Below are 13181 nucleotides of genomic sequence, written 5' to 3' on the forward strand. Positions count from 1 at the left end.
GCTGTGGGCCCATGCTGGGGGCGGGGGAGGGGCTGTGGGGCCACGTGTATGACTTTGTGCCATGCCCCTGCAGTGTGATCCGCCTGATCATGCAGTACCTGAAGGAGAACAGCTTGCACCGAGCCCTTGCCACCCTTCAGGAGGAAACTACTGTGTCCCTCAACACCGTGGACAGTATTGAAAGCTTTGTGGCAGACATCAACAGTGGGCACTGGGACACGGTGCTGCAAGCCATACAGTCACTGAAGCTGCCTGACAAGACCCTCATTGATCTCTATGAGCAGGTGAGTGAGTGCAGGCTTCGTATGGAGTTTCCTGGTCTGGGTGTAAGTCCCTCTCTGGTGTTTTCCACTTCCCCTTTACTAATGCAGATGTTTGTCTCTTGATGCAGGTTGTGCTGGAGTTGATAGAGCTCCGGGAACTAGGTGCTGCCAGATCTCTCCTGAGACAAACAGATCCCATGATTATGCTAAAACAAACTCAGCCGGAGCGGTATATCCACCTTGAAAACCTTCTGGCCAGATCTTACTTTGATCCTCGTGAGGTATGTTATGCTTTCCCTAGAGAGGTCACACTGGTCTCTTGCATGACCCCTAACTTCAGTGTAAGGTGCTTACTGCAGCTTTTATTTTCCACTCTAGGAATAAGCACATGCAGCTTCCCAGTTTCATGATTTTGCATGTTTTACGAAGTGTTAGGGAAATTATTTGTAACACTTGATCACAAGGCAGTGGTTTTGAAGTATACTGCAGGTGGGAGTTTGGGGTTTTGTACCTGGGTCCTGTCACATGGGATGATGTCTGTGTTGTGCTTTTCTTGTCTTTATATATGCAGAAGAAAATGTACATTTTGTAAATAAAATTGTTGTATAATAATAAAGTTACTATTTCTGACTGATTATATCAGCCAGAAATTTGCAGTGAAAACATATTGCAAGTGTTTCAAGGGTTGGTGTTAAAAGGAAAGGTCTGTTCTGAAGGCCTTATAGGAAATTAATGTGGAAGGGGCTTCTGTTTGATGCAGTGAATGTTGTTATGGAAAATAGTTTAATAACTTTATAAAAATAATGTCTCTCTAGGCTTACCCAGATGGAAGCAGCAAAGAGAAGCGGAGAGCTGCTATTGCACAAGCTTTAGCTGGAGAAGTCAGTGTGGTACCTCCCTCTCGTCTCATGGCACTGCTGGGGCAGGTAATTCTTCAGAAATGTTTACTAGCTATGTCAGTTTCCGTGTGTCTTTGCCACATAAAACTGCCTGCGAGATCACAGTCAGTTTTATCTAGTTAATTCTCCGATTCTATGGAAGTAAAGCTTATGTACTGCACATTTACATGGGGTATAGTTAAAATTATATTTTCTCCATGTGGCAAGGATTTAGAGGTTTTATGAAAAGTCAGCACTCCAGGAGTAGATTTCTTGTCATAAAATAAATACTCTGAGTGCAGAGAAGTGTCTTTTCAAGGTACATACTTGTCCTGGTTTAAGCCCACCCTTTAACTCAGTAGCACACAGCCTCTCGCTCACTCCCCTTGTTCCCCCCCCCAGATCCTTGCAGGATGGGGAGGAGAATTCAAAGAATGTAAATCCCATGGGTTAAGAACAGTCCAATTTCTAAAGTATAATATAAAACTACCACTGCTGCTAATAATAGTGGTAAGGGAAGTAAGAAGGGGAGAGAATATAAACATAAAAAGGGATAGAAAAAAACCAACAACCAGCAGTGCTGCACAATACAATTGCTTACCACCCACTGACCAATGCCCAGCCCAATCCAAGCAGTGATCTGGGCCTTCCAGGTAACTCCCCTCAGTTTCTATGCTGGGCATGACGTGCTGTGGTATGGAATACCCCTTTGGCTAGTTTGGGTCAGGTGTCCTGTCTCTGCTTCCTCCTGGCTTCTTGTGCCTTTCCTCAGAGGAAGAGCATGACAGACTGAATAGTCCTTGGTCAAAGTAAACATTACTTAGCAACAACCAAAACATCTGTGTGTTATCATCCTTGTTCCCAGACTGAAGCCAAAACATAGCCCTGTGCCAGCTACTAGGAAGGACAAAAATAACTTATATTTGATCCTAGGGCAGTACTGTTTATGTTCTTGCAGCTCTTTTTATTCTTAGAATGTATTCTCTGATACTGTATGCAAATAGTCTTATGCATTTTTTAATTTTGTAAGTATCACGTTCTGTGACTACAAGCAGCTCCCTGAAGGGATTACAGAAGATTTTGTCTTTTGAATGAAGTTCACTTGTGCTTTCCTAGAAAGTGTATCTGCCATATCTAGTTTCAACGTATGCAGTTCTAGGCAAATAGATGATAGGTCAGGTAATTTAAAGGAACAAAAGGTAGAACTCACACTCTGTATATACTGTACACTGTGTACTGAAGGTAGAATGACAGGCATGGGCCTAAGTCATCCCCACTTGCCGAAAATACTTTGGGGATAATGTTCTGTACTGTTCGTGATCATGAGTTTGGAAGCACAATCTTGTTTCGGGTAATTGCAGTGTATTTGTCTCAAACAGTTCAGTGTATAATTTGTAATGGTACAAGGAATTGCTGTATTGTGTTAATTAGAAGCAAGCTTTGATGAGGAAGATATATGCTACTGATACCTAACAGTATTGCTTTCAACTCCTCCAGGCACTGAAATGGCAGCAGCATCAGGGCCTGCTTCCTCCTGGTATGACAATTGACTTGTTCAGAGGCAAAGCAGCTGTGAAAGATGTAGAAGAAGAAAAGTTCCCCACACAGCTGAGCAGACATATTAAGGTGATGTTGTGTTTGCTTTATGTTTGATGTATGTTGTTCTAGCTTATTCTTTTCCTGTCCTTTGTGTTAGGAAATAAGAGTAAACCTTCTGAATTCTTCAGTTCTCTTTCTTTGTAAATAATCTCTAGCTCTCCTTTCCTCCTCTTCCCCCTTTCTTCATGTCTATCATAAGGAGGCATTTCATGAAAGTCTGACGTGAGGTCCCTTAACAAGGTTGGGTGCTCATACTATTTGTGAATAGATACATGTTTTAATTGTTTCACTTCACAGTTCAGAATTCAATTTTCAGAAGTGGTTCTTTACTTCTGCAAGGCAGTACTCATGTCTTAAACTTCTGTGGGTGGTGCATATTAGGTTTTGTGCACCATTTAAGTTTTAAGCATATCAGGTCTACTAACAGGATCAGTACCTCCTTTTTAAGGATGTTATTATATATATAGCAAAAGAGAAAAAAAAAACTATGCTATAATGACATAGTAGTCCTGCAGTACTCCAAATGTGGAATAGGCAGCTTCCTCCTGTGAAGGTTTTTCAACTTCAAGCAAGAAGTGTTAGGTAACAGTTTTGCCAGTTCTCACAGTGAACGAAAGGGTTTGGTTTTCTTTGTTTGTTTGTTTTTGGAAGCACTCATATGTTGGTATTGAGAGAGTTTTTAGTACCTTAACCTTAAATTTGTGAATGCATACCTGTAGAAAATAGCATATTTTTGCCACCCAAATGAGTCTACATTTTTCTTTTAATGAGTCATTGTTTTAAAATTACTTATCAGGCTTAATTTATTTTCTATGAAACAGTTCGGGCAGAAGTCACATGTGGAGTGTGCTCGGTTTTCTCCAGATGGACAGTATCTCGTTACTGGCTCTGTTGATGGTTTCATTGAAGTGTGGAACTTCACTACTGGAAAGATTAGGAAGGTAAATTGTGCTTTATTTTATTCTCATGGACAGTTCATTGGCCAGAGCATCTGGTTTTACTCTTTGTTTTTTATACTTTGTTTTCATTTCATGGGGACTATGAATCTGTAAAGGGTGCTTGGTTGGGTGATTCAGGTACCTGTCTGAAATCTTTACATGGGTTCATTTGTCCAGTTTGTCATAAACTTTCTTCTGCGAAGGAAGAGGGATCTGGATCATCACTGTCACCTCTAAAATGGTGACAGTAGTACTCCCCTGTTATTACAAGGCTGTGAGGTCTACCTGGTGATGGGTTATAAAATACAGCTGAAGTTCGAACACTTAGTAATTTTACACTTTGCTTTAAAATGTTTAATTGAATTCTCTATTTTGACTGGTGGATCTTCTGCTTTTGTGTAGGATCTGAAGTACCAGGCCCAAGATAATTTTATGATGATGGATGATGCAGTGCTGTGCATGTGCTTCAGCAGAGATACAGAAATGCTAGCAACTGGAGCACAAGATGGAAAAATCAAGGTACCAGTCTTTTTCTACGATATGTTGGTAGGGATGATGACCAGAAAGATGCACTTCAGCTGCAGTGGTGTTGCAGTTCCTTCTAAAAACAAATTTAGTGTAGTTCAGAAACAGATATGTATTGGCTCTAATGTTTTTAAGCTTCTGTGATCTCATAGCAAAGTAACCACCTCTGTTTCATTTGCTGTTTCCTCTCAGGTTTGGAAAATTCAGAGTGGTCAGTGTCTGAGAAGATTTGAACGAGCACACAGCAAAGGCGTTACGTGCCTCAGCTTCTCTAAAGACAGCAGCCAAATTCTGAGTGCTTCATTTGATCAGACAATCAGGTAAATAAACTGCAAATGCGTGACCTACAATGCAGAAGAAAAGCTTCTGAATATGTATTGATTTGACTTGGGATTTGATCCTGTTGCACTGAGTTTTAGAGTACAGGAGAGCATGACTGCTGAGGGTTGGAGAGGAACAGTTTGAAAGTTTGACCTTGTGCAATCTGTATAAGGCAGACTATGTATAAATTATAAAATACCTTCATTTAGAAGATACCTCTAGAGGTCTCCAGTGCAATATGCTTCTCAAAACACAACTAGTCTTTCAGTTAGGACAACTTGCTCAGTCAGATCCTTGTCCAGCTGAGTTCTCAAAATCTCCATGGATGGAGACTCCACTGATTCTGGCATCTGTCCTAGGGCTGTACAATCCTGTTGGAGAAAATCATGTTTGGACATAAGGAAAGAAGTTTGTCTTGGTTTGTTTTACCTTTGTAACTTTTGCCATTTGCCTCTTGTCCTTTAGCTGTGTACCTCAAAGAAGAATCTGACTTAAAATTTATCAGGTGTTTAGTAAGGACTTAAATATCCTTTTTCTTTTCTTTTAAGGATCATTGTGGAGTGGATAAAATCAAGAAAGTTAATTCTAGCTTTTAATACTAGCAAATAGTCACAAGAATACTCAAACTCTGTCCTAATCTAAGTTACCAGATGGGCAGCAACCTCATCAATCCCTTCTTCCTGCAGCTTTTAGCATCTGGAAAGTATTACTTAACATTTGTGTAGTGCAGTAATTCTGATCCTGCACCTCTTTGGAATTTGCTTAATGCTGGGTAGATTTGGTTTGCAACAAAGTTCTTCTGTTGCTATGCAGTCACTTTGCTGCAGTTGAAAGTGGCTTAAATGAGTTTTGTCTGGTTTGGTTTCATTTCTTTTTTAGTGTTATTCTGACTTACTTAGTAATAATTGGTTTAACCTTTTTTGTTTACAAGGAAGACAGCAATTAGATGCTCCTGAATGTTAATTTCTCTGGGCTGAATGCACCTAGCCCTTTCACCCTCTCCTCACTGTTCTGTGGTGCTGTTCTCCGGCCATTTTAGTGACCCGTTAGTGGGGACCCAAAACTGGACACAGTCCTCCCAAGGTGACTACACTTCTGCCAAGTAGGGGGGAACCTTGATCTACAGACTCTGCCTCTCCTAGTGCATCTGTTTTGTTTCCTCAGTGCCACAGCACGCTGCCTGGCTTTCTCTTTGGTTTCCCTAAGGCCTGCCGGGTCCTTTCCTGCAGACCTCCTCTGTGGCTGGTCAGCCCCCGTTGATTCTGATGTCTGAGATGGTTCTGCAGTAATCTGCTCTCAGCATTGTGGAGCTGCTTTCAGTCCATCTGTCCAGTTTGTCAAGCGTTCAAACTTCCTCATCTGTCTTCCAAAATTGAGTTGCAGGATATGGGGTTTAGATTGTGAATCGGATTGATCCAGTGCTTGATGACTATATACATTTTATGTTCAACTGAATGGGATTGTGTAATACGTTCAATGGCATTAGGCTCCTGTAAAACCCAGTGTTGCCCAGTAATACTGCTGTAGATGAAGAGACACATGGGTCTGGAGGCAACTGCACTGGCATTATGAAACATCTTATTAAGAGATGTTAATCAGCTGAAATCCTGATACATATGATTTATAACGTAAGGATTTTAACTGAAATTGTAAGTTAAGATGTTGAATCAAGAACATCAAACTTAAAATGGAATAAGTAATTTCATTCTCAAGGCTTCAGACTTTGCTTGAAAACTATATTCCTGTAGCCAGTAGGTAGTACAATTTAAGGCTGATACAGATTGCCTCTATAATTTCATTTTAGGTGGCTGAGCAAATTCTGAAGAGTTGCACAGTAAGAGGCAATGGCAACAGCTTGCAAAAGAGAGAAAGTCTGGCTGGGTCCAAGGAGACAATTTGTCTTAACTGGACAGGGCTTGGTCAAGGCGCTGAGCAAACTGACCTTGGTTAGACTAGTGACTTCCAAACTTAATTCTGTAATTCTTCGTGTCAGCTTCATAGTTTCCCCTTAAATAGTCCTGTTACCTAATATGTGCAGTGTATATTACATACAGGTCCTTCAGGCTGAAGGTCGATGGTACTTTCCTAAGCTTTTTGTGGGAATACGAAATAGCTTTGAAAGGGGCTTGTGATAAAGACAGCTTCTGGATTTTTAGCGCTTTTTATTGTTACCTATCTCAGAAGTAAAGTACAGTGAAGCAAAAGGGTTGTTCACACTCCCTCAGGTGCTCACTCAGTTTGACCTTTCTTTGTGACAGGATTCATGGTTTAAAATCTGGGAAAACTTTAAAGGAATTCCGTGGTCATTCTTCCTTCGTCAATGAAGCTACTTTTACCCAGGATGGCCATTATATTATTAGTGCATCCTCTGATGGCACAGTGAAGGTAAGATAACATTTATTTACCCTTTCTATAAATAACATATTCAGACTTTTTGCATGTTGCAGCTTGTTTGACTGTTGCAGTCATTGGAGAAGGACTTTGGGTTATCTGCAGTAATAAGTCTTTCTGTTTGTGACCTTTGCTTTTGATGGCTGTAAATCAGAACAGATAAAGTTTCATACTGTGTTCACAGACTGCTGTAGAGTCTTTCTGCTGTATTTATGAAAGGGGGACCTAAGTGCAGTCCTTATCTGCCTGTTCCTGCTTTATTCTAGAAATAGATTTGACATCTATCATCCTAGAATGTGGGGATTCCTTGGTCTGAAATAACGGCATTTTCTGCTTACTGTGTTGGACGCATTTATTTCTTGGTGTCCCTTGCTGTGTAAGCTAGGTAATCTAGCATTAATAAAACTGACTGTGGGAGTGGCTTCTAGACTCAGCAAAGAGTGGAACTACCCAGTGTGTAGTAGTTAAAGAGGAGTAAAACATTATTGTGTACAGGGCATTACTGACTTATAATGAAAAAATAAATTAATACAGAAGTAGCCACGTTAAGTAGGGCATCGATGTAGTGCATGGAGGGGATGGGTGAACGTATGTGGTTTATAGATTTGGCCTACGAGAATATGATAGATCTTGATTGTAGTGAATGGGGTGTTACTTAAAACTTGCACTCTCTTGCTAGACTGCCTCAATCATGGGAGTAGAATAAGAGGTTGTTACCTTTCATTTTGACTGTACTAGGATGTAAATAGCAAAAATATTCCACAGATGATGAGTTACGTTTTATTTTAAATATTGAACAAGCAGCTGCATTTCCTGTTTCTAAACAGCTAGAACAGCCTGGTGCTGGGCCTGAAGCAGCTGGAATCTGGGATGTCTCTCCCACTGATATCAGTGAGGCTTGCTTTTTTTCCTGCAGTTCTTGTGTCTGTCTTGTGTAAGGCAAATTGCATGTGCAGAGACTGCACATATATTCACAGATACCAGTTAAAATAAGAAAGCAAGTCTGGACTCACCCCTTAGGGAATATGCTTAACGAAAGGGAGCCAGGCTGAATTTGGGTAATGGAAATTAACTTTCAGTTCAGTGGCAGTGAACTTGTTCGTGGTGTCCATGCTTCAAAATAGATATGATAACTTATTGTTTGGTGGGTTTTTATCTGCTTTAAACTACAATTTTTGGAATTCAGATTTCCATTCAGGAGCCTTAAAAAGTCTGAATCCTGAATCAGGGCTTTTTTTTTTTTTTTTTTTTTTCTTGTTTGTTTGTTTGTTCTTATTAAAGTTAATTGGTTTTGGATATCTTTCTTGTACTAGGTTTGGAATGTGAAGACGACAGAATGCTCCAACACCTTCAAATCTCTTGGCAGCACTGCTGGGACAGACATTACTGTGAATAGTGTCATTCTGCTCCCTAAAAACCCAGAACACTTCGTTGTTTGCAACAGATCAAATACAGTCGTCATTATGAATATGCAAGGACAAGTATGTGATGTTAATAGTGACCTTTCAAGTCTCTCTGTCTCACTTCTTTTGAGAATGCCCAAAACCTAGTTAATAACCTAGCCTTGGGTTAAACCCCATTTCTTCATTTGCTTTCATAAGAACTGTTCCGTACCCAGATTATAAAACAGCTTGACCTGCAGAAAGCAAATGTAGTTGTGGAAAGATACTGTGTTCTAAACAGGCCTAGTACTGCATAAATGTTTTTGTCCTGAACATAGTAATGAGGTGCTGTAGCTTAATCCTGTCAAATATTTTTGGGGGGGTGTCATTACAGATCGTAAGAAGCTTTAGCTCTGGTAAGAGAGAAGGTGGTGACTTTGTCTGCTGTGCACTTTCACCTCGTGGTGAATGGATCTACTGTGTTGGTGAAGACTTTGTGCTCTATTGCTTTAGCACAGTGACCGGCAAGCTGGAGAGAACTCTGACTGTAAGTTCTTAACTTTGAGGTTTTGTGGAGTTTCTAAACACAAGGATGCTTTAAATGCTTATGCTGTTACAAGTCTGTAAGGAGAAGTCTCGTACCGAGAAATCTTTCACTTCTAGCAGCCATGATTGGTAACAAATGCATTCTAGAACACTTGGCTGTAGAACGTTGTCATGCTTTAAGCCCAGTCGGTAACTCAGCACCACGCAGCCGCTCATTCGCACCCCTCTCCACTCCTCCTCCCTCAGTGGGATGGGGAAGAGTATTGAAAGAATGTAAATCCCACGGGTTGAGATAAGAACAGTCCAGTAACTAAACTATAATATAAAACTACTACTGCTACTTGTAAGGGAAGTAAGAAGGGGAGAGAATATAAAACTAAAAAGGGAAAGGTAAAAATTCTTGATAACCAGCAGTGATGCACAATACAATTGCTCACCAACTGCCAACCAAGACCCAGATCCGAGCAGCAATCTGGGCCTTCCGGGTAACTCCCCCCAGTTTCTATACTGGGCATGACGTGCTGTGGTATGGAATAGCCCTTTGGCCAGTTTGGGTCAGGTGTCCTGTCTCTGCTTCCTCCGGCTTCATGTGCTCCTCCTCCCTGGCAGAGCGTGAGACTGAAAGGTCTTTGGTCAGAGTAAATATTACTTAGCAACAGCCAAAACATCCGTGTGTTATCATCATTGTTCCCAGATGGAAGCCAAATCACAGCCCTGTGCCAGCTACTAGGAAGGACAAAAATAACTGTTACAGCTGAACCCAGGGCAGTGTCTCTTTTTAGAACCATTTTAATTAAAAAAGTTATGAAAATACTTATCCACAAAGCCAAGAGTGAATTGTTCACAACTTGAAATAGAGTATGTCTTGACCTGGGCTCTGTCTGATGAATAACCTGACCAAGCTGTCAATATTTAAAGCTGTTGGGTATGCCAGAGGGGAGAAGGAGGGAAGATACGTTCCTCTGCTTTTGCTGTATGCATAAAGCATGTTAAACCTCAGACCAGCTTTTCTCTAGTTCTTGTTTGAAGAGAATATTTACTAAAAGAAGAATCTCCTGATGCATCTTTCTGCTTATTCTCCAGGTTCATGAAAAAGATGTCATTGGCATTGCTCACCACCCCCACCAGAACCTGATTGCTACTTACAGTGAAGATGGCCTCCTCAAGCTCTGGAAGCCATAGCTTGATTTTGCAACAAGCTATTAAGTGTACCTGTTAATTGCAGGTTATTGGTGTTTGTGCTTTAACAAGGTCTTAATGCACAGAGTGTGATATTTGCTCCATTTTCAGTTCAGTTTTCCAGAGAATGACGTTTTTACTTCTTGGTCTAAATTTAGGTAGATTGATGCTTAAATATAGCATCAGTTAATTTCAGATACTTTTTATTTTTACCAGAGTAGCCGAAGCAACTTCAGTGAGTGTTTTTTCTGTCTCCTGAAGTCTGTACTCTTCCTACAGTGTTTATAATTGAATGAGCTAGGAACTATATACACTTAAAAATAAGTGGTTGCTGACTTCCTAGAATACAGTAAAATACTTCTTTTTTTTTTTTTTTTTTTTTTTTTTTTTTTTAGAGATTTCTGGTGTTTTCAAATTTAATTAAGTTAAATGAATTACATGGAATGGGGAAACGCTCTCTTCTCCACTGCAAGAGAGGCACAGTTTTCCTGGAATGCTACTCTATCCTTAGCTTGAAGGCAGAGGCTTTTCTAGTCCAGTGGGTTTTTCTGTATCCAGTATTCACGATATTTTTTCAAATTTTATATATATAAAGTAGTGTCACACAGCTTCCTTGGAGCCGAACTATTATTCCTCATCTCCCAGCACTTCCTGCTATAAACCTGCCTAATGTGACAGTGAGATATAGTGGGGCTTTTATTATGGGTGGCTTTTTGTTTGTTGGGGGTTTTTTTTGTCTTTGCCCTCTTCCTGTAAGTGCATAATGTCTTCAGACCATCTTTAACTGAAGTGAGCTGTGTGGGATCAATACTTTAAAACATGCAAAAGCTGGTTTGCATAGGCCAAGTTCCTAGTGCTCTGACACTGCACATGCTACAATTGCATTGGCCTTTTTTTACAGTTTACTTGGTTCAGTTTCCTATTTTCCCCAAAAGGCATGACATACTCTAAATAATTATTAGCAAGGTTTTTGTTTCATTTAAAAATTCCATGTACCTCTGAACCCAGTTGAGGTGATGATACTTGGGTCCCACACTGTGATAAACACTTCAGGCTCTTCAGTTTGGAGCAGATGGTGATCCTGTTTCAGATCCTGACTAATGCACTCTGTGGTGAATGTGCACAGGAATCTTCCAAAGTATGACCTGAAGCATTGCTTAAATTGGAACTAATTGGGCTGATCTTTATACAAGCGTTGGTTGTCAGCTAGTGTCAAGTGCACTCTCCCATGCACTTCATTGGTCTGTGTTAATACTTGTCTAAAGAGATGCAGAAAAAAAATCAGCTTTTGTTCACAACTGTAGAGCTTTGTTCTGTTTAGCTGTAATGTTTTAATTGCTAAGGTTTTTTTACTTCTCTCAATATTGCAATAAAATTGTTTTGTAGATAGCAAAAAGTGATTGTTTTTCCTGCCTGAAAAGACACCCACATGTCAGAAACATCTGACAGTGATATATCTGAAAACCTCCACTGGCAATTACTACTTGTGATACAGAAGATCTTGACACAATACTTTCAATGTTACCTGACCTGCCTTCAGATGATGCAAAACTGCTCATCCTAAATGCAAACATATTTTTCATTTTTCTTTGAAAGAGAAGTAGTTGTAGCAAAACCTGGAATCCTGGATGTTTAAACACTGAAATAGATTCTCTAGCTTAATGTGAGAAAATCTGGCATTTCTAATGATTGTTAAGAATTGTAGTTCATTGTGTCAAGTACTTGAGACAAAAGGTGAAATGTACTACTGCTTATGCAAGGGCAATGGTACAACTCCCGGGCTGCAGCTGTAATTAGCAAAACAGCTGGCAGTTGGCACAAACATAGCACGGTGATCTGAATGTTAATTTATTCTTTTTTAAATCAAAAACTGCATTTTTCTTTCTTTTTAATGTTAATGTTAAAATTTTTAATGTAAATCCAGGAGGACATTTTCTCTCTGGCAAATCAGCCTGGTGTTACGCAGCTTCCCCAGATGCAAGACTTGAACAAGGCCGCATCTAGTGGTTTAAGTAACATTAAAGCAAACATTGTTCACCTTTGTTCGTTCCTTTGTCCTTGAAATACTTTGCTTGGAGCTGGTGAGGGCCATCATACTTAGAGGAGCACAAAGTGCTCAGCGGGAGGAGGGCCACAGGGTGACAGCCTCGTATGTCAGTTCATCCTCCTATGTCTGGACTGAGGATCAGTTAGTGAATTCCAGCCTGGGTTGGGTGGAGTTGGGTGCGTGTCTGCATGTTCTCGCAGGCTACACGTGAAGGAACTACTGCCATCTCAGTGAAAATAAGTGATCTTGGGTCCTGCACCACCAACACAATGTGGTTACATCCACATTGGGTGGGTGTCACGTTTTTATGTCACAGAACGTGTGAGCCTGTAGATACGATGTCTGCCACTAGCAGCTTGTAATCTGCAAATGTAAATCAAACCCTCCCTTGACTCCCTCTACAATTTAGAGGAGACCAGCTAAAAACTGAAGACCTGGTCTCAAAGATCTTCTGCAAGTCCTATAAAACCATCAAACTCTCTTGAGGTTTGAGAGACTGGGCATCTCCATGGGTGAATCCATGATATTGGTGAGGGATTTGAACCATGAGCATGGGGGAGAGGGCTGGCCTCTGGCTCGAGGCAGCTTGGTAACAAGAGTGTTCATTTGAGGTAAGAAGAAAGGAAGTATGTTGCTGAGATTTGTCGGAAAGATTAAGAGCATTTAAAATTGACTTCTAGCATCGAGCACAGCTTTTCTTAACTTTCCTGCCTCATGTCTGCATGGCTTTTGGGAGTCCTTAAACATGGTTACTTCATCTGCACTTCGTGTTGGTGATGTGGGCAGCAGTATGTTCACTGCATAGCTGTAAATAAGCCCTATGACCTGGACTATAACCCTCTTGCACTGGGGAGCCCCAAACCAGACACAACACTTCCAGGTATGGCCTGAAGAGCTGAGGAGAGGGGAAAGTGCTGAGGAGAGAAGGATCAACTCCCTTGACATGCTTGCAGCTGGGATACCGTCAGCCTTCTTCCCAAAAACAGCACATTGCTGGCTCATGCTCAATTTGGTGTGCACCAGGACTCCTGGGTTTCTTCTCTACCCTGCTGCTTCTCATCTGGGTGGCCCCCACCATGTCCTGGTGCCTGGGGTTGTTCCTCCCCAGGTGC

The 13181-nt window shown here is 40.9% G+C and overlaps 1 protein-coding gene across 1 annotated transcript; it reads left to right on the forward strand.

The window, feature by feature from the left end:
• The first annotated feature begins 73 nt into the window (after positions 1-73).
• SMU1 (smu-1 suppressor of mec-8 and unc-52 homolog (C. elegans)) lies at positions 74-10328 on the forward strand. The gene is made up of 11 exons (XM_010012946.1): positions 74-284; positions 392-544; positions 1079-1189; positions 2639-2767; positions 3562-3681; positions 4081-4197; positions 4396-4523; positions 6783-6909; positions 8229-8396; positions 8692-8844; positions 9927-10328. The coding sequence occupies exons 1-11, from the start codon at positions 90-92 to the stop codon at positions 10023-10025; spliced, it is 1500 nt and encodes a 499-aa protein (XP_010011248.1). The 5' UTR covers positions 74-89; the 3' UTR covers positions 10026-10328.
• The last annotated feature ends 2853 nt before the right edge of the window (positions 10329-13181 follow it).

This window comes from Nestor notabilis, unplaced genomic scaffold, assembly GCF_000696875.1.
Source record: "Nestor notabilis isolate BGI_N333 unplaced genomic scaffold, ASM69687v1 scaffold8234, whole genome shotgun sequence".
NCBI lineage: Eukaryota > Metazoa > Chordata > Aves > Psittaciformes > Psittacidae > Nestor > Nestor notabilis.

Coding starts and splice junctions, on each gene's coding strand:
- SMU1 (XM_010012946.1), top strand. CDS start 90: ATGCAGTACCTGAAGGAGAACAGCTTGCACCGAGCCCTTGCCACCCTT. Junction 2,768..3,561: donor AGCTGAGCAGACATATTAAG/GTGATGTTGTGT, acceptor TCTATGAAACAG/TTCGGGCAGAAGTCACATGT. Junction 8,397..8,691: donor TTATGAATATGCAAGGACAA/GTATGTGATGTT, acceptor GTGTCATTACAG/ATCGTAAGAAGCTTTAGCTC.